A 21,688-nucleotide genomic window follows, 5' to 3' on the forward strand; every position below is an offset into this window, starting at 1 on the left:
AACATTAAAGTGGTGATTTAAAAAAAATGCAATAAATAATAATGCGAAGGTGCAGATTTCAGAATTTAATCCTGGCTGGCTGGAGTTTAGGGACCAAAGCCAGGGGGTCTTTCGTGCAACACTGGCGCCCAGGCTCCTAGTTCCCCCGGCACGGAGGAGCGCTGGCAGCGCAGTATCCCCCGGGCTTTCCCAGGGCGCCCGGAGGAGGAGGCGACTCGGGCAGGGGACTCATCTTGACAACTTTTGACTTCTTCCATGTGCTGTTTATGGTGGTTAATAGCACTAGAATTAATTCCCGCCTCTCCCCATAGCTGGAAAATATAATCCAGATAGAAAATGCTTCATTAAGTGAAGAAGAGTCAAAATCCCAAGTAGAAGGAAAGAACCAAAGATAAGGAAAAGTCATAATTAAGAAAACGCACACTGCAAATTCACTGTTTAAATTAATTTGTGAAGTAAAATACTTTCTGCTGATGGGAAAATACTGTATAGCAGTATAATGTAACATTGTAAAGAGGACATGAAAGAAGGAAGGTTTTCAAATAGAGTTTAAAAAGGAGAAAAGTGCTACTATACATGAAGCATGGAATAAATCCCTCACTTGGCTACTAAAGTGTTCATTGACCAGCTCTCTACAACCTGTGCAGTGGCGGATGAGGGGACTTCTGACCACTGAGCCACTTTTTTTTTACTGGTTTAAACAGTGCTAGTGCAGCCAGGGCTTTAAAGCCAGATCCTCCTCTCCTCACAGTTGCATGGTATGGGCATGGTAGCATAAAACAATGAACTATCAGCTTTTCCCATGTAGGGAGGTTGAAATGCACAAAGTAGCCACTTTTGAGCATAGGTATGAGTACCACTACCAACAAAAATCATAGAACCGATGCTGACATTACTAGAGAAATGTTACTGCGTTTAACCAGCTTGTGTTGTAGACAAGTTAGATTTAGGATACAATATACCTTTCGACTCACTGGCATAGAGGAGAGGATCCAGTAAGAAAGCTGGCTTGTTCCACCTATTGCACACAAACTCACTGAAAGTGAGAACTCTGTAGTATATTTATGAGACCTGAAGTTATAGTTTTACAAAAATGGAAATCAGATTGGCCAGTGAAGGTTCTGTCCATGCAGCTATCAGCTATTGTAGCTTGCTGAGAATAACCATCTTGGTAGGGGGCTTATTCCTTCACCCTCTCGCTTCCCTGGTCCTTCTCACAGGAATGAGAGCAACAGTACCCGAAGTCCAAAGGTGCGAACACTTTGATGTTTATTGGGATGAACTTCCAGCAAGCATGATTCCAGTTTCCTTCCTCAGTGTCCCACTTCCCAGCTCTGACACCGCAGAGGCTTGCCTGTGTCCCTGTTCCCATTCCCCTCCCCTTAGCAAAACATGATTCCAGTTCCCCCATCCCCATTTCCTTCTTACTTCCTGATTGATTGCAGACTGTATAGTAAAACTTGAGTTCTGCTTAGCTATACCTTAACCAATCATTTTACTGAAATTTAACTAACCAATCCTAACACATTGTAACATGGTTATTTAACCAATTATATCCCATCACCTTAACTGGTTTACACCCAAAAAAAATTAATTCTACAGCAGACAGAAACAATCACAGAACCAGACAGAGATTATACAGACAAACAATAGGAAAGTGGAGACTACAGTGATAAAACAATACAGAAAAGAGGATTTCACATCCCAGCTATTGATCAGTGAGTTCTTGCCAGACAGGATGCTATCAAACTAAGTTTCCTTTTACATCTTCTAGGCTCATCCCTTTCTCTGGAGGCGACAGGAATATCAGGACAGGATTGTATTCCTAACAGCCCAATAGCACCTTATTTCAATGTGACTAGTTTGGAATGTAAGGATGTGGCCATACACTTCCCAGTTTATGGCTGCCTCTGCTGGTTGGCCGAAGGCCTTCGCTTAAGAACAGGGCCTCAGACTGTCACAGTAAGAGAAGGCCCTTACGCCAGCAGACAGTGATTTTGATTCTTCCTTTTATACCTCTATAACTAGCTAAGTGATAAGAATACACCTAAATTCTTAAAGTATAGGCCTTTGCAGATAGGCCTGAATATCTATATCCTAACACATCCCACAGTAGGTTAGAAGGATTTAGCTTCCTCCATCTCAGCATCTCTGTAGGTGATCAAGATAGCTCAGAATTAGTAACCGTTCCTCACTTCTGAAAGATTTATGGAATACAGGTAAGCTCTGAAATAGGGGCAGCAGTGTTAGAGGTATGGTACTTGCAAGGATTATACTTCCCCCGCAACCCTCTACCAATTGTTGTAGGTTTCTAATTTTTTTAAAAAATGTTTCTCTCTGCTTCTTGGTAAGAGAAAGACACACAAACAGGAAACAAACTATAGTGGAGAAAACAATGGAACTGCAACTGACAAAGTGCTATCAGTTACCACACTTAAAAGAAATTGTTTTCCTTGTATTTTTCCTACTTAATTATTTATAACAGTAGGTAGCACATCTTCACACAAATTTAATTAAGATGATGGCATCCACTTGTTGCAACCTACACATTTAGATTACATGAATGTAAAGATTATGCAATGTCATTGTGTGAAGAAGTCACTGCTGTGCAGGGCTGTCAGCTAGATATTAGGATAGATGACAGAGCAACTGCTGCAATCATTTATATTGCCCCACTGCCACCCCCATATCAGTGCTTCTCAACCAGGGATCTGTGGCCCCCTGGAGATCCACGCGGCCCCACGGCTGAACCCGATACCTGGTGCCCTACACGAGGCTGAAGCCAGGAGGTACAGGGCTGAAGACCCAATCCCCAACACCCCCGGGGGGCTGAAGCCAGGAGGCGGGTGTGACATTGCACTCCCTATGTTTATGGAAATATGCTTATGAGTGTGAATATAATGTAACTAGAATATGCTTTATGCAAAAGGTCTCTTGTAAGGTATCATTACAAAGCTTATAACATACTGAATGTGTTCAACCTATTTGTATGAATGTATCATTCTTGTATCTGAAGCCCTATTGTAATTATGCAAAGTGTGTGTGGTCCATTAAAGGTGTCTTGGAATCTTGATGGCTCCCATTGACTAGGGCAATTGGTTGTAAATGGCTGTTTACTTGCAAGTCTTCCTGTGTGTCAGGCCAAGAAGAATGAAGGCTTGGGGTCTCACAGGACATGTGATCGTGTCACCTGGTAGACTCCATCTTAAACCTGGTGCTTTTCCATTTAGGAGGAGGGGTGCAGACCCAGAGAGAAAAGATTCCCCACTTGTGCCAAAGCTATAAAAGGGGGTGGAACAAAACAAAGGGGGCTGCCAGTCATGAGAAATCCCTGAGTTACCACCTGAGCTGGAATTAACAAGGACTGTACCAAGGGAAAGGATTGGGCCAAGACTCAGGAGTCTAGTCTGTGAAAGAAGCTTATTGGAACATCTCTGAGGGTGAGATTTACCTGTATTCAGTTTCTTAATGTATTAAACTTAGTCTTGTAACTTACTTTGTTCTGTTATCACTTGAAATCACTTAAATCCTACTTTTTATACTTAATAAAGTCACTTATTAATTAACCCCAAGTAAGTGATTAATACCCAGGGGAGCAAACAGCTGTGCATCTCTATTAGTGTTATAGGGTGTGGTAAATTTATGAGTTTACTCTGTGTAGGCTTTATACAGAGTAAAATGGATTTATTTGGGGTTTGGATCCCAGTGAGAGCTGGGTGTCTGGGTGCTGGAGACAGGAGTACTCGCTGAGCTGTTTTCAGTTAAGTCTGGAGCTTTGAGGGCGTGGTTCAGACCCTGTTGCAGCAGGCTAGTGTGTCTGGCTCAACAAGACAGGGTTCTGAAGTCCCAAGCTGGCAGGGAAAATGGGCTCAGAGGTAGTTTCAGCACATCAGGTGATAGTCCCAAGGGGATCACTGTGACTGAACCTGTCACAGCAGGTCCTGAATCCCAGAGCCCCGAGGCTCCCTGTGTGGCAGAAGCCAAGAGCACAGTAGTCCCAGGGGCAGCGCCACACCTCTCCCTGCTTAGGTTGGAGGTGGGAAGCCAGAACCAGGCAATGCGGGGGCAGCAACTACTCTAGCTGGTGCCCCAGGTTGAAGGTGCTCCTCAGCTCCCAGCCCTCTTTGCTTCTGCAGAGGCAGTTTGTAAGAACCGCTCAGGTGGGGATACCTGGGTCTGTAGCTGGCAACCCCCTCTGCAAACAGGGACTGCAGGGGAACCCTGTGAGCATATAGCTCCTAGTCCCCCTCTCCCTGCATCCTGAGCTACCCCCTGCCCTCAACACAGCCCCATGTCCAATATGATACCTTATAGAGAAGAAAGTTACTAGACTGTTTACAGGCACATTGAAATATGGCCTATACCAGCAATGCTTCCCCAGTGCAGAAGTAGCTTATACTGACCAGTTCTTTTGCCCTTATAACTTACACCAGTTACCTGAACAAAATGAACTAGACTGCCAAGAGGACGGTTTTGCTGGTACAACTGCCTCTACAGTAAGGCTTTTTGCTGGTATAAAAACATGGTAAATAATCATACCCCTGTCATTATTGCACTAGAAACTTTTGCCAGTACAGGCCAGGGCTGCCACTGCTAGGAGATTCCCTTGATTTAATATAATCAGATGCCTATTTATCAGGAATAATTTCCTTCTGAGGGGCAACTACAGAGAGTGTGTGGTAAGGACATATTCTTCCTAACAGCAGTAACTGTTTTTCAGCAAAATATCCCTGTAACGGGTTGGGGTTCACCACCTAGCACCTCCCACTGGTAACTCCGGGAATTAGCGCTGTCTGGCAGAGCGCCCCCTCCTGGTGGTGTCCCATCCGTCTTTCCGCCCTCCGTTGGCATCGCTGGATCTGCGTTGCTGCCTGCTCGGCAGTGTCCTCTTCGAGGCCATTGCCCTCTAGCAGTGCCCCTTGGTCCATCTGCACCCCGTTCCAGGGGTCAGTGATCAGCAGTCCCACACCCCAGCCACCATGTCAACCGCCCTCTGAGTCCAGTCCCTCTTGTCAGGGATCTGGCATAGTACAATGGCCGCTCCGTACGGCCAATGGCTGAGTGTACTGCAAGGAAGGTGGGGGGGACCCAGGCCCGCCCTCTACTCTGGGTCCCAGCCCAGGGACCCTCTCCCCTCATCTGTCTGCTTCCCTGGGCCGCTTCCCCTATGGCCCCTTGCACCCGCTAGGCCCTTCCTTTCAGAGCCTGCAGCTATGGGCTCAAGCTCTCTAGCCTCCGAGAGCCTGGCCAGCACTGCGCTGTCCGTGGTGCTAGTCTCCACCCTTGGAGACTGACCTTCTCCTCTCAAAGGCCTGGGACAGACTGACTGCTCCTGCTCTGGGAAGCCTTTATATGTGGCTGAGCCTGGCCATGATTGGCTCACAATAAGCCCTTCTCTAACTGGCTCCCTGTCTGCGCAGGCACCCTGGCCTGCCGCAGCCCACGCTCTCAGGGAGTGGGGCAGTGCGCCCACCCATTTCCCGGATACCCAATACGTACAATCCCACAAAGAAAAAATGTAAGGTAATACATACTTATTGGTTTTTCTGCCCCACATGATCACTTTTTGTAGCATAGACCCTGAAAAGGCCTTAAAGCTTGGGCAGACTTATGAGAGTTCTCCCAAAAGATGGGGGTTATACTCTGTAGTGTAGAGTGGGTGTTCATCAGGGTTGTTTACTAGGTTATTAAAGAAGCTTGGTTTTATAAAAAACAAAATGTGCAAAAGAAAGATGAGGCTGGAAGATTCACTAAGTGGTACCTAACTAGTCAGTTTCATTAGTTTGGAGTTAAACAGAGGGGATATAATCAAACACAAAAACACTCATAAGCTCTTATCTAGAGTCTTTAGGACTATCATGCAAGAGTGATAAACCCATAATATATCTAAATTGATCATTGAAGTCAAATTAGGAACAAAGTTAGCCTTGTTTATTACAGATGTGAAGCTATTTCCCACATTATTTTGAAAATAAAACAACTTTAAAAAACCAAAGTTATAATAATACCCAATATTAAAATAGTTCAGGTTAGTGAGTGGAAGTCAGAATAAAATCTCAGAACCCAGTTTGAACAGAATCATTCTAACAACTTTTCTAAATATAAATAAGTTAAAACCATAATGTTGACAGCACTACAAAGCACTAGCTAGTATATTTTGCCGGTGACGGTCTAACAAGGAATTGAGGGGGTAAACATCCATAGATGGAATGAATTGTACTGTTACTACATATTTAAAAAGCAAGTGGAGGCATTTATGGCATTAAAAATAGTTCAGTGCATTGTTTAACAAGTTGTATAGAACGAGACTACAGTGCTGGCAAGTTACCAGCCCCTACACACATGGTACCAGGATGGACTATAAGGATCAGCAGCTATTAGAAGGACTGTGCAGTGAGCCTGGTGCTCTTGGTGCTTATAGCCAACTCAGTCACTTATTTGAACACTGAAACATCTCTGAGGCTGAGTAAGCTGGTGCTGATCTCACGCCTCTGTTTTACATCGCAGCTTACCACGTGGCAGCTTGTATAGTTTTCAGGCACGCGTCCCCTTCGGGAGAGGATAGCAACCATATGGTTAAGTTTGGACCTGATAACAGAGTAGTGGAACTGCCTCTCTTTATGCAGTTTTTGGAAGTACTCTGCCTTGTGGTTGCCAGAGTACTCAATGGACCTCAGAGAGGACAGTGAGCTGGTAGAGCTTGCCAGAGAGCACTGGGAAGATGATGATGAAGAAAGTGACCGTAGACTAGAAGAAGTTGATGTGGACTTTTCAGATGAAGGAGATCCTTCTTTCGATTGTTGTCTCGGCAGTAGATGCTCTTCCACACACTCCTTCTTGTCTGTTTGAGTCATAGTTGTCTTCTGTGGCACTACTGTTTGAGTGCCAGCCATTCTAACAGCAACAGAGGTTTGGGTTCCAGATGCTACCATTACAACACTGGTTTGCGTGACAGCATTAGAGAGAGTCACTGTGGGCTTCTCTTCCCATGGTTCAGTTTGAGTAGACATGCTGTTCACCTCCTTTGGTTCCACTATGGCCTCCTGACTTCCAAACCACTCCTCTGTGCCAATGTAAGGAGGACCCAGGTTATAGGATTTGCTTCCTTCAGTGTTGTTAGCCAAATCTGTTTTTTTCAGTGGTTTCTTGGGAGTGCTTGACAGTCTGGCCAACTCTGCTCTCAAGAGGTTTCCCACAGTGTAGTCTTTAGGTGATTTTGTTCCACTGACCAGGTGATCAAATATTCCACTGCTCCGGCAGCTGGATGGCAGCTTAGGGCTGATCGGTTTTGACTGTGCATAAAGGATCCTGAACTCCAGGTCAAAGTGTTCAGCCACTTGGCCTGACAGCAGCAACAAGTTACTGCTATTCAATTTCCCATCAGTCCATGTGAAGCTATTGAAAACAAATCGAGATTCACAGTTAATCTCACTTTCATTGGTACATTAGAATGTATAGTACAGCTATACACACCGAGTGACAAGTACACATTAGGAGGGTTATGTGTTTAGGTGAGGTGTAACATTCCATTAGGGCTATCCATATCCAGTCCTTATGCAATCGATGACACTTTATGCCATAGTCATCTACTCTTGCAATTAAATATACAGAAGCCTGGTGAGCTAATGCAGTGACTTTCAACCTTTCCAGACTACTGTACCCCTTTCAGGAGTCTGATTTGTCTTTTGTATCGTCAAGTTATACCTCACTTCAAAAACTACTTGCTTACAAAAATCAGACAAAGCGTCACTGCACACTATCACTGAAAAATTGCTCACTTTCTCATTTATACCATATTACAAAATAAATCAACTAGAATATAAATATTGTACTTATATTTCAGTGTATAGTATATAGAGCAGTATAAACAAGTCATTGTCTGTATGAAATTTTAGTTTGTACTGACTTTGCTAGTGCTTTTTATGTAAGCTATTATAAAACCAAGCAAACATCTAGATGAGTTGATGTACTCCCGGAAGACCTCTGTGTACCTCTAGGGGTATGCGTACCCCTGGTTGAGAACCATTGAGCTAATGTATGGTCATGTGTTGTGCACTGGTTTTCAGGAACCCATCATGCAACTAGGTTTCATCTCTGATGCAGCAACAAAAACTAAGGGAGAAATATGTTTGCCCTTGCACAACTGGCTGTAGGTGTTTGAATAATACAAATGATGGCAGTTACAGGAAACAGCGTACTAGGGATCATAGCCTGCCAGGAACGGAAGCAAGGAGACTAATGTTTTCCTCCCCATGACCCTCCTCTTATGGATCCGAGTGCTCAATTGAAATGCAACCACTCAATTTCCCAAAGTTATTCAAGGCTGATTCAGATTCTAAAAGTTCACGTAACATTAGATAGATGAACCACCAATATTGCTTTTGAGCCAATCCTATATCTTTCAAGTTAGTTTTCACTTCTTGCAAAAATCTCCTCCCCTCAAAGGCCTAAAGAAATGCAAAGGACCCCAGAACTTGCCTGTAGGAGCCTGTCGTCACTCTAATGCCATCAATTAACATGAATTTCTCATGGACTTTCCCAACAATTTTAGCTCCTGACCTTGTGTAGTAAGTGTTCCCAGTTATAGTTCGAACTCTCATCAGCTGTTTAAAAGAAAGAAAAAAAAAAGACTTTTGTAAGAGAGTCAACAATTCTCTTCAACATATAAACCACACAGTGTAGGAAAGAGGAATGAAACTGACTTGCTTAATACCACTTACTGTCCAGAAAGTGTTAATACTAAGTGACATTATTATTAATTTGTGCTAACCACTATAGAGATAAATGTGGTTGAAGTCCTTGTCTCTAAACAGCTTCCATTCCAGATCAGAGATGTCAGACTCAATCTGCAGAGATGGCCCAATTCCATTTTAATTATGGGTCATTAGTCAGGGCATAGGTTAGGACTACAAAGAAACTCCCACTGTTGTCAATTGGAGGTTTGCCCAAAAACTTGTCTGTAATAATTTAATTTTTAATCATTAGTGATTTAGTACCAGATTTTCACATTCAGCAACACTCATTGGGAAAATAGTCTCATCTTTGGGGATACCATTGTGTCTTCCCTACCTTTGTCCCCACCATCCTTTTTGCCCCTCTGCATTTCCTGCCCTGCAGGAACTTCCAAATCCTACCCTCTCCTTTACTCTGTCCCCTGAATGTCATTATTGGGCTTTAGCACCAACCTCTCAGTGAGAGTATATCAGGGGCAGGGGAGTTCACACTTCAAGATATCTGAAAACTTAAGGCAACACTGCATAGCTTTACATTTGGAAGATTCCTCAACCATGACAGCTAGAATTTTTTTATTATTATTATTCATAATTAAAACGTTGATTCTGAAGAACTGGAATATGTCAGATGACCTATGTGACTACATCAGGTGGGTTTGACATTTGACACTTCATTTAAAAAGAAATGTGTATTATGAGGAGGGGGAGGAGAGAACAGACTATAAAAGCCAAGTGCTTTAGAACGCATGCTCCTCCGAACAAGGACAGTCTCTTCCTATACGTATCTATGGCACTCGGAACAATAGGGCTGCTCACTACGACTGTGGCCTCTGAACAGTATTGCAATACAATACATACAAGTTGCGATACGGGTCAGTATGCTGCTTCTACATGGCTCTTGCTGGTTTTGGGAACCTATCACGTTGGGTTAATGCAGAGCCCACATTCAAATCCTGCAGCATAAATCCCCAACCTTTGGGATACACAGAGGCTTCCAAGCAAACATAAAAGAGTATGTAAAATGTTCAACTATAGGCAGCATGTGGAATACTGGTGTGTCTTTCAAAGGCAATGCTATAATTTACCATAGAAAACTCCTCTAATACTTACACCTTCCTGCTCAGGGCAGACTCCCAGACTCCTGCACATTTCCATGAAGTGAGGTAGAAAATCTTGGTCCAGAAGGATGTAGACCGGAATCTTCCGCTTTCTATAGGCTTCCTGAAGATCACTGAAGATATCAATATCTGTGAAGGAATCCATAACCAGAGCGATCACCTGTAGAAACAAAAGACGCCATGAGGCCCATAGCCTGACTCCCATTACACAAGTAAGCATGACTTTGCCTGTCTAGATCAGTAACTCCCTTAGTCAGTTCTCATTCACAAACATGTCTGGCTGTACACCACTTTCATGCTGCTTTTTGTTATTGTTTGGCAAAATGATCGTATTCTGTTCCCAAAATTTAGTCAAACTCATTATGCCCTGGAGTATACAGGATGATCCCAGATGGACATTTCCCACACCCGTTAATGCTCTCACATGTTGTCATTATGCAAGGTTGTGCAGAAAAGCAAACCACATCTTATTTCAGCACCCGAGGAGCTGGCGTGGCACAGTCAGCAGTCTTGCAGAGTTGGCTCCACTCCCTTGCTCCCAGATACTCTGGGCTGAACACCTCCTGCTGCAAGGGTTTGTCTAAGCCCTACAGTCGCTGATCAGTTCACTGCGGCTCGAGAGAGTTTTAGATATAAAAGCTCCTATCTGTACTGGACTACAGGTCTGTCGCATCTTAGGTGCATTTAACGTGTGATTTCAGCTTTCCGCGGTCGGCAAAAACAAGGGAAAAAAAGAGAAAAGCAACAATTTAAATACTGTTTCTGTAGTGCGGGCGATTCCACCCGCCATTACACAATGTAATTTTGACTATACATGATTTTTGTTTTACATGCTAACTGCCGAACGTAACCCCAGCATAAGATGAGACAGACCTGTATCTAACATGTCTTCCATCCGTGTAGTATCTGAGCATCTCACAAGCTTTAATGAATTTATCCTCACAACACCTATGTGGTAGGGATGCATCATCATCATCCTCATGCACACAGAGATTAAGCTGCTTATCCACGGTCACAAAGAGAGTCTTGGGCAGAGCTGGGAACTGAACCCTGATAGAGCCAGGTATTAATAGTTTGAGTCCCAGTCCAGTGCCTTCACCAAAAGATCTTTCCACCAGCATTAGCATCATTGCATGCTTTCTGCTAATAATTCCTCTAGTATAGACAGGGCCCAAGACAGGAGGATCCCTCTCTTCCAAGCCACTAAGAACTAGGACCACAGCCATGTGTGTTCTAGCAACCCACCTAGCTGACTCCAAATGTCATCACAGAGCTAAAGATCTAGCCCTTCATCATTCAGAAGAAGTGCATCTGGCTTGGGGATGATGGAGATGGGTAAAAAAATTCGATTTGATGGCTTGTTTCCCCATATTCCAAAAGTATTGACACATCAAAGGAGAGTGGCTATACAAGTAATGTAGGTATATGGGAGCTGCACTTATCAGGTGTGACCCAGCCCTAAGGTGTGTATAGGTACACTGCATAACCACTACTTGGGTGGTATTGTTCACACAAAGTTATTTCCCACAAGTACAGAGATTTACCTTTTTGTTCACCATTGTACCCTGTTCCAAAGCACTGGTAATTAGAGTCTGCAGAAATATTCAGATATTTTTAAACAGATTTGCTTATGGCATGTGTCCTAACAAGAGTTTACTGTAGAAAGCGTTTGCAGAAACCACAACTTAAGTAGACATTAGAAAATATCCACTGAACGTAGATTTGGAGTTGAAAACTCCACATTTTCACAAGAATCCCAATTCTAAAAGTCATGCATATCAAATCAAGGAAGATAAGCAGTACCAGTGATTTAGGTGTCCAGTGAAAGTTAAACAGTCTGAATTTTAGCTCTCGAGCACTTTCAACAAGCTACCCTCCAAGAATTATTCACAGAAGTTTGGCGAATAATTTGAAGAAACAATACACTGTTGTGACAAGGCACAGCCAGAAGAGGGAGGCTAAAGGTATTTAGCAAAAGCATTCAGTTTTGGTCCACTTCTACTCCCATTAAATCAATGCTAGAAAACTTCTGTTTAATTCAAGGGGAGCAGTTAGACCAACAATGGCTGCTATTGAAACGCTCATACTAAATCGGTCAAACAAGTTATTGACTGCACTTTATCCACCTAGCCATAATCCCACCAATACTTGCAATATGAAAGGCATCATTAGTGAAGGTGCTTCTAAGGGCATGTCTACACTGCAATTAAAAACCCATGTCTGACCCATGCCAGGTGACTCAGGCTTGCGGGGCTCAGACTAAGGCGTGGTATAGACATTAGGGCTTGGGCTGTGCCATGGGGCCGGCAATCCCATGGGCCAGATCCAAAGCCCTGAGAGGCCGGATCCGGCCTGTGGGCTGTAGTTTGCCCACCCCTGGTGTAGACATAAAGCAGGGGTGGCCAACCTGAGCCTGAGAAGGAGCCAGAATTTATCAATGTACATTGCCAAAGAGCCACTGTGATATGTCAGCAGTGGGCACCACCCCCCCAGTGCCTCCCACTCACGAGCAGCCCCACTAATCAGTGCCTCCTCCCCTCCCTGTACCTCCCGATAAGCTGTTTGGTGGCATGCAGGAGGCTCTGGGGAGGAAGGGAAGGAGTGAGGGCACAGCAGGCTGAGGGGTGGGGCTGGGAAGGGGTGGAGCGGGGGCAGGGCCTGTGGCAGAGCCAGGGGGTTGAGCACTGAGCACCCCCCTGGCACACTGGAAAGTTGGTGCCTGTAGCTCCAGCCCCGGAGTCGGTGCCTATGCAAGGAGCCACACATTAAACCTCTGAAGAGCCGCATGCGGCTCCGGAGCTACAGGTTGGCCACCCCAGACATAAAGACTCCTGATGCACTGTCCTCACCTTTTGCTTCGTATGCCTGGCACTACAGTCAGTGGACTGAAACTACCGTTCTGGTTCACAGGGTCCAAGTGACTTACTTTGGAAAGCTAGATGCTAGAGAATGCAGTGTGATCACACGTTCTGGCTTCAGGGCGTTTCTACCAGTCCATCAGTCACTAGCTGCCCCAAGGTTCAATCAAAATCAAATATTGACTCACCAGTCATTAGGCAATAACAGGCTGTTGCTGTTTGATAGTCATCTCTCTCACTGTTTAATTACATTTTGTTTAATACATTTACACCCTTCCCTCATTTAGGATTGTGCATGACCTCAAGCTGAAAGTTTATCCATCCACTCTCCCCCTCATACACCAGTCCTTCTGCCAAACATTGAAGCTGCCTAGCTACATAGCCTTACAACTAGGAAGACGACAGTGCTACTCCTTAGACTGACCATGAGAAGAGTACTATGACGTTTCTGGCCAGCGTTTCTTCCTCCAGGTGGTCACCTCTGCGGCAAATAAGCTCCCCAATTCAGCAAACAGTAGAGCTCACCTGGAACTGAAGTGGCATTGGAACCACGATCTCATCCACCAGTGTTCCAGAACCACTTCCCCACCAGTTTAACTTTCTTTTTAGCCTGGAGGGGAACACGTGCATCCAGAAATATATAAACCTTGTTATAAGGCTATGGAAGGAAGGGGAAAGAAAAAGTGAAGTCTATGAAGAGACAGACCACATTTACAGTTTGGGCAAAGTTCATTCTGAACCTGGGGTTTTATATGGAATCAAGGCATGTTACGGATGCACACCATACCAAGCTATTAACATGCAGATATAGGTACATACTATATCAGAGAAATTGCTTGGAAATTGGGGGCAGAGGGGAGAAGTTTGTCTTTCTTCTTAAAAATATATGCACACTCCATCCAAATTTATGGATGGACTGGAAAGGCCAGTATCATCCAAATCTTTAAACCAAGTGCTCAATTTATCAGCGCTTCAAACATTTCTGAACTGCTGTTTTAAACAGAGAACTTCTCTAAGCTCTGCAAGGGGAGAGAAACCCAGTGAAAGCAATTTCTCCCTTTTACAACATTTGGTCTTCAGGAGGAAGCTTGGAACGGAGGATCCTAACTGCTCATGGCATACAGAGACCAATACACTTTTCACACAAATAAGGGTAAAGTACCCACTTGTGTAGTTGCAGTCTGTCACCTATTCTTACTCATGAAATTTCACTCTTCACTGCTTCAGGAGGGATGGGTGTGCACATGCAGGATGGGCATATAGTAGACCTTCTCCACAGTTTGATCCCTGCAGGATGATCCAGGCTTCAGCTTTAGTGCGTGTTTTAGGCCACAGGAGTTGTTCTGGTCTCGAGTGAGCAGTGTGACTAGTTTCTGCCACTGAAGGGTGCATGTACAGCCACATAGGGGTACAAGTTATTCATTCTCTTGTCATTTCCCTTCATTGCACCTGCTATGAACATGTTATAACAATACAGATTAATAGCTACAACTCCCTTGCTATTTTCAGTACCTGAATCACTTGTTTACTTCTCTAAACTCGGGTTTTATTCAGGTCTCCTTGTATAGAATAGAGAGAATGCTACATCAGCAACCTTTACTGAACCACACCAGCTGGAACTGATTAGCCCCTTGAAGGCACTGCGAGACCTGGCCGGAATCAGCAACTTTCCAATCTGATTAAAAACCCAAGATAAAGAAACGGTCAGTACCTCCCAACATTTGGAAGTTTCTATGCAGACCCAGGGCATTATGTGACAGAGGTAATCCCTGGAGAAGAAGCCAGTCTCATGTAGTAGTTTGAGTTATATGCAAGTTACAGCAGACAGCTCTGGTTTCAAGTAGCTCTGGCACCTGTAGAAGAAGTGGGTTTATTTCTAGCAGATAGGATTATCCAGTAATCATTCCCCTACTGAATCTGAGATTTCCAGAATTTTCAGGTATCAGTGCTACAGTAATAGATTAGAGTTAAGCCCATTGCTTGAGTACTGTGATGTATTTCTAGCCACTACCTCTGGACTTTACCTTCCTCAATGAGTTACATGTACACTTCAACTGGACAAGTCACAAGGCCAAGTTTCTTGTTGCAGGTCCACATCTACCTCTGAGCCACACAACTCCAATCCTCCCACTGCGCATTACTGTCAGGTACAGGAATATGGAAAGAGATGCTGTTTTCCTATTGCACTAGACAGACCAGCATTCCAAGCCAAACACAAGTAGAGCAAGGTTTCCATTCAGGTATTTTAGATTTTCACAGCCACTCCTAGGAAAGGCACTTCCTTCCAGCCTGCTATTATTATTGAATAAGTGTCAGACCATTGGGCCATCTAATCCAATATCCTGCCTTTGGCTGTAGTTAATATCCATAGTTTCCGAGGAAACCAATCCCAACCTCTATACAGAGCACATAGTACCAAGCCAGGTACACCGTGTTGTACACTGTGGTGGGAAAGGAAGAAAATAACTTTCTTCCTAACTCTGTCAGTTTATGCCCTGAAGTATGAGATGTAGTGACTGTTTTTATTAGGTCTAATTACATGTTATTGGTCCTAATTTTATCACGGCTATTTTTATTAACTTCAGTTACAGTAAATGACTGACCTCTTGGGGTTGCGAATTCCTTAGGTGCATTACACACCATTTCGAGTCGTTATCTTTTATTCATTCTAAATTCACTTGTCCTTTTTTCTCAAGTGACCCCTTTCCCCTCATATTGTAGGGCAGCATTAAAAAAATCTTATCTGTTACTCCCTCTTTCACAATTTAACACTGATTGACATGGAATTCTGAACCTCAAGAGTATACAGCTTTAAAAATTCAGCCCCATAGCACTTGGCCTTTCCTATTCTATTGTGTTTTGGGTGGAATTGTTGTGGGTTGTCATGCACATACAGATCAACAGCTGACCTGACAAGTTTCTTTCTTTAAACTCTCTAGGTGTATTTTTAAAGTTACTGTTTGTTAGCAACCAAAAGAAGCGTATTCAGAACATGATCCTCCCAGATTAAAAAGCCTGACCTAGCTCACTCCAGAGATGATTGTCAAAATGCTCATTGGATTCCCTCCCATAATACACATACTTTCAAATGGCAACCAGAAACCAATTCAAGTTAGCAAAGGGCAGGGTGGAGGGCAGTGTTAGTTTGAGTGCAAGTTACAGGTAAGCAGGAAAAAAATCCTCCTTCAGTTGCCTGTAAAATATTGTTCAATTATAGAAAGGACTTGCTGGGGGAAGGAGATATTGCCTTGGTCTCCTCTGGTACTGGCCACTGTCAGAGACAGGATACAAGACATCTGACCAATTATGGCAACTTATGCCAAGTCAAATTTTGGAGTACAAGGGAGAAAATGAGCAAGACATTCTCCTTTTGGTTGTTTGATGCCTGCTTGGTTCTTAGTAGCATTATAAGATATCTTAGGTGATTTCTATACAACAGTAACACAGCTACGGTGATGCAGCTGTGCTGCTGTAGTGCCAGAGTAGATGCTTCCTACATTGATGGACAAGTGGGTGTTTCTCATTGAAGTTTTAATCCACCTCTCCAAGTAGAAGTCACTAGGTTGATAGAAGAATTCTATCAACCTAGCTGCACCTTTACTGGGAGTTAATTTGATGTAACTACAGCATGTGAGGTGTAAAAAATTTCACAGCCGAGTGACATAAGTAGATCTAATTTTAAGTGTAGACCAGGCCTAAGATACAAGTTATAGGAGCAATGGGGCCCAAAGATCAGTGGAGATAAACAGCTATTCGGGCTGTTATGTTACTGTGACAAAACAGGATCTGGCCCATTGCCTCTAGCAATCATTTTTGCTAGAAGTGCATGTTTTGTGTGGTGTTTATCAACTAGATTAAGTCTAGGGCATGGTTTAAATGTCTAACTTTAACCAACAAAAACAATGCTTTCCCACTGGCACAGCTACTGTGCCATCTTCAGCTGCTAGCCCTAGACTCTGCACAGGGGCTCAGTCTTGCTAAGCAGCCTCACTAGTAGGCATCTGAGACAAAGATGACAAGAAGGACATCCCCCTTATCTCAGATACTAGTTACTGAAAAAAAGATTGTGCTTGCTTCCTTCTCCCCACCTCAGTCTTCTGGCCGGTAGGGGTGGCAGGTGGGAGAGAGGGAGCACACACGTGCGCGCGCACACACACACACACACACACACACACACACACACAAATGCAGGACAGAACAAAAAGGACTTCTAAGCCGTCCTTTTGCCAACTTTCCAGTTTTGGCATCTTCAGTCCCACCTTCCAAGAAGCTAAATGCCTGCCTGTTTTGCTCCCCTCAAACAGCTACCTCTGGGTTCCCACTGGCAGTAGTGAAACTGGCTAGCATCAGGTGAAGTTTAACTCTACTGCTTCTGAGCAAATCTATGAACATCAGCTGTTTACAGACTAGGGAACTGGGAGGGAATGGATAATTCACAGCATTATGGCCAGAGAGTTGTCTTTGCAGATAAAATCCTGTTGCATCAGTGAGGGAAACTACACATGCAAAAACTTTGAAAAGCAACACGGCATTTATTAGGGAACTGCAGCTACACAAGACAAATTGGTTAGGAACTTGATATGGGAGCAATTAAGGGTTCATTTGTCTTGGCCAAGACAAACTTCAGCTCATGAGCAGTGGAATGTTTGGGTGAAAAGGTTTGGAATGTCTTGGCAAGCAGCATAAAGGGAGGATGAAGCTCAACATTTATGTAACTGTGTAACATTGCTAGAAGGGAAAGAATTAATGAGTGTGGCCAGATCCAAACAGATCCCTCAAAAAAATTTCTAAGCTGTTTAAAAACTGGACAAGTTTGTGCATGATGTTTTTGATAGGCGATATAAGGCAGACAGAGAGCAATACATTCATAATATATTGTTTAATAGGTTTAGGGTTTTTTTTTAAATTAACTTTACCCTTTCCGCAATACAGAGACTATTGTGAAGCAAGAAGTGGTTAAATCATTATGATCCTAACACTAAAATGTTATTTCTCCTAATCTTGTGACTTTATAATTTGACTCATTTGTTTTGAAGAGAAATGACACACGTCCTAATATTCTGGCTAGGATAGCATGTTAGAGGCATAGTCTGTTTTACACAGTAGTACAGCTTGTATGCAGGGTAATGAAACTGGAAGATTTTACTATAGAAAGTGTGATATTTATAATAAATAAATAGATATATTGCCATATATTTTATTTCATGGAACTGAAAGGGACACTGAAAGGTCATCAAGTCCAGCTCCCTGCCTTCACTAGCAGGACCAAGCACTGATTTTGCCCCAGATCCCTAAGTGGCCCCCTCAAGGATTGAACTCACAACCAATGTCAATGCTCCAACCATTGAGTTATCCCTCCCCCCTAAAGGATGGGGGGGAGTATTTGACAAGTTACAAAGTGGAAGTGACAGACACTACATGCTAAGTAAGGCATATGCACAAGGGGCAATTCGGCCCTCACTCTACAATTTCTGACTTTTGAGTGCATTGTTTCCTCAACCTTTATATCACATTAGTGCCAATTTTAAACAGGTATAATTAACCATATTGCTGGTGCAGCATTGCAAAAGTAAGTGCAGTGATGACAAGAGGTGGGCATACATAGCAGAAAAGGTGTTCCATTTTGCATAGTGAAGGCAGTTATGGCACTAAAGATGTTCTCCTGCTGTAATCCACATCAGCTGAAGGAGTCAGCATCAACAGGTCCATATTCAGGCAGCTTAGCAGACAGTCCAAGGTTTTAGCCCTGTCACTGGGACAGTATTGGTCCCAGCTACACTACATGTTATAACCAGCTCAGAGGACATCTGGGTGATGATCAAGTCCCTGACTCAGAGATCTCAATCCAACCTTGCTCCTTACAAGCAGCACAGGCTGGAAGCATAGTATAAAAGTTACAGGGAATCCCTTGCCTGCATTCTGAGGGTTATGGGGGTTTGTTTTGCTTTCTTGTAGATCAGAGCTTCCTACAGCCATGGTTTGTTTCAGTGCTGCCTCCCCACCCCTTCTTACATACATACCCCAAGATAAAGTAAGGGATGCTTTTCAAACCACCATCTAGGACAGCATTAGTTAGAACTGGCAAGGGTGATGCAGACCAAGAGCCTGACTAGCCCCAGGTGTGACATACAAGAGTATAGTCCAGACCAATGAGTAACAGTGTAATCCCTGCCCTGTAAAGGGCACCTCAGGTTACAATGCCTTGCTGCTGTAGTCTCCAACCTGGACTGCTCTCAAACAGCCTCCAGAATGTAAATCACTCTCAGCTACATGTGTACACGCTGCAGCCAGCCAGCCACACCTTGACTCTTGCCAGCTTTAAAGATTACTACAGGGTGATCCCAACACACTCCCACATTTCTCCCCAGGAATACATGTCCTGTACTGCCAAGCCCTCTCCTGGACAGCACAAATAGGTTAAGTCCATTATTCCTTTAAGAGAATAATAGGTAAAGCTCAGATTTTGTCAGGGATTTTTTTTTTTTTTGTAAAATGAGACAGGTCACAGGCTTCTGTGGATTTTTGTATATTGCCCATGACCTGTGGTTTTTACTAAAAATATTCCTGACAAAGTGGGGAGAAGGGAGGGTCCAGCACCCACAGGCACTGAGCAGGTTGGGAGCTTTGAGGTCCCCTTGCCACCTAAAGTTGTCGGGGAGGTTCCCCCACTATCAGTGGCAGCTACAGGGGTCCTCTCCCTCCCACACACACCTGCAGGGGCTGGGAGCTGCGGAGTCCCCCTGCTGCTCAGGGGCTCTGTCACCAGCAGCAGCAGAGAGCTGCACGGCCTGCCAACTGACAGCTCCAGGCAAGTAAATGTCACAGAGGTCTCTGGAAGACATGGATTCCGTGACATAATCACAGCCTTAACAACAGGCACACAACTTACTACCCCAAAGGAAGATCCCAGACACTTCAGCATGACCATACTGAATTAGATAAAACAAAAACAAGTTTATTATTAACTACAAAGTACAAGTAATAAGGCATAAGAGTCAGAAATGGTTACAGGATAAAACAGCCGAACAAACTACATTTGATTCAAAGCAAAGTTCTCACCACTTGCTTTCAACAGTCATAAGAATCAATTCACGGGTCAGGACTCGTCCCACAGTTTAAGAGCCACTTCCTTTGTCTCTCTAGGGGCAGTGAATGTGATGGGCATGGTCTGTGTGGGGGGTGGAGTGTCTTGGGGCCTTTGTCTCCCCCTTTTTTGTAGTTTCAGTCCCACTCTTGAAAAAGATTTCCAGCAGAGACCCAAAGAGACAGTCTACATGAAAGGATATTTGCTGCTTTTTTTTTTTCACATATGTAAGCATCCTTTAGTTCTCTTCTCTGCGTGATGATTCTGTTTACTGCTTAAAATACAATTTAGAGCAAGTACACATTCCCTCTTTTGTTTAGGGCAGACCTGATTTCTGCCTGTGCAGGGCAGTGGAGTTTCAAACGTGTTAAAGCAGCAAAGAGTCCTGTGGCACCTTATAGATTAACAGATGTATTGAAGCATGAGCTTTGCTGGGTGAATACCCACTTCCTCAGATGCATGTGTTGTTAACCCCCTACAGGGGAATGTTATAACAACATCACATAGAATGTGTTGCCACCTTGTACCAGGGATAACACTGACCACCAGCAAATTATGGGTTTTCAAATGATACCTCACCTAGGCATGCTTTGTACAAAGATTATTGCACTAATGTGAACAGTATGAGTACACAATTATTCAATCGCAGCCAGACTCTGGTTTTCCGCACCAACAGCTCACCCCATTAACTGCCCAGATTAAGCACTCACCCAGTCGTTAGAGCCTGGGGCAGCGCTCGGAGAGCTGAGGCAGGGGCTAGAGGTTGCTCACACTAAAGGACACAGCAGCAGGGTGGGTTAAACTCCCCCCCTGCAGCCCAGCTTCCATGGGGCGCTGGAACAGTCTGTATAGTGCGGGTACTGACCGAGAGTCATTCACCAAACTCTAAACCGCTGTAGGTGATGGAAACCACTTCCAGCCAGGGGCTGATGCAGCTGCTACACCCGCAGCACCCCCAGTTCCCCAGGCACAAGCCTGGGCGCCAGGAGGAGGAGGCGGCTCAGGCAGGGGACTCACCTCCCTGGCCGAGCGGATCTGCCTGCGCACCGCCTCCTTGCAGCTGTAGATGGTCTCCCCGAAGCTGGGCTGGAAAAGCGCCTCCACGCGGGTGAGGCCGCGGTACGAGCCGCTGGAGAATCCCGGCCAGCCCAGCTCCAGCACGGGCGGCTCCACGTCCGACTGCTCGGGGAAGTAGGTGAGCGAGGAGCAGTCCAGCGAGGCGCTGAGCGAGGGCTCGGCCGCCCCGTCCTCGGTCCCGGCGGGCGGCGCGGCCGCCTGGAGGATGGCCTGGATCTCGGGCTCCGAGAGGAAGCCGGGCACCTTCTCCCGGCGCAGGAAAGCGCGGAACGCGGCCCGGCCGCCCGCCACCAGCTCCTCCAGCGCCAGCCGCTGCGCCTCGCTGTAGAGCTCGGGCGAGCTCGGCTCCCCGGGGGGCCAGCGGCCGGGCGCGTCCTCCAGGCACTGGGACTGGTTCGCCATGGGGAGTCGCAACAGCCGCTGCCACCAGCCCGGGGAGAGGAGAGCTGAACCGAAAGGGGCTGAGCGGGGGCCTTTTATAGGGAGTTTGAACCAAACTAGCTGCCGCCACGGACTGGGGAGGCCGCTGCCGCTCCCCGCTGTGGTTGGCTGGCTGCTTTTGAATGTGTTTGGCCAAGCCCGCCCCTAGCTCCTCCTGCTACCGGCCGGCTGCAGTGCCTCGCGGGCTGGGCGAGGGAGCCTGGGTGCTCCGCTTGCCTCTGCACGGTCCCTGCTCCCCCGGCCCCGGTTGCCCCTGCTGGGACGCGCGCTGAGCGGACTGCCCTGAGTTTGGCCAGCAGCACGGGGCAGCCGGGTGTCAGGACCCGACCCCGCGAGCGGAGTCAGGAGCTGGGCTGTGCGGGGAGCCTGAAACGTTTT

The 21,688-nt window shown here is 45.2% G+C and overlaps 1 protein-coding gene across 1 annotated transcript; it reads right to left on the bottom strand.

Moving 5' to 3' along the window:
• Positions 1–5,916: 5,916 nt before the first annotated feature.
• Positions 5,917–21,382, bottom strand: FAM83D (family with sequence similarity 83 member D). The gene is made up of 4 exons (XM_030533697.1): positions 20,810–21,382; positions 9,843–10,010; positions 8,479–8,603; positions 5,917–7,395 (listed from the first exon to the last, which is right to left on the bottom strand). Exons 1-4 carry the CDS (start codon positions 21,269–21,271, stop codon positions 6,435–6,437), a joined length of 1,716 nt encoding a protein of 571 aa, XP_030389557.1. The 5' UTR covers positions 21,272–21,382; the 3' UTR covers positions 5,917–6,434.
• Positions 21,383–21,688: the final 306 nt, after the last annotated feature.

This window comes from Gopherus evgoodei, chromosome 14 (genome assembly GCF_007399415.2).
Source record: "Gopherus evgoodei ecotype Sinaloan lineage chromosome 14, rGopEvg1_v1.p, whole genome shotgun sequence".
Lineage (NCBI taxonomy): Eukaryota > Metazoa > Chordata > Testudines > Testudinidae > Gopherus > Gopherus evgoodei.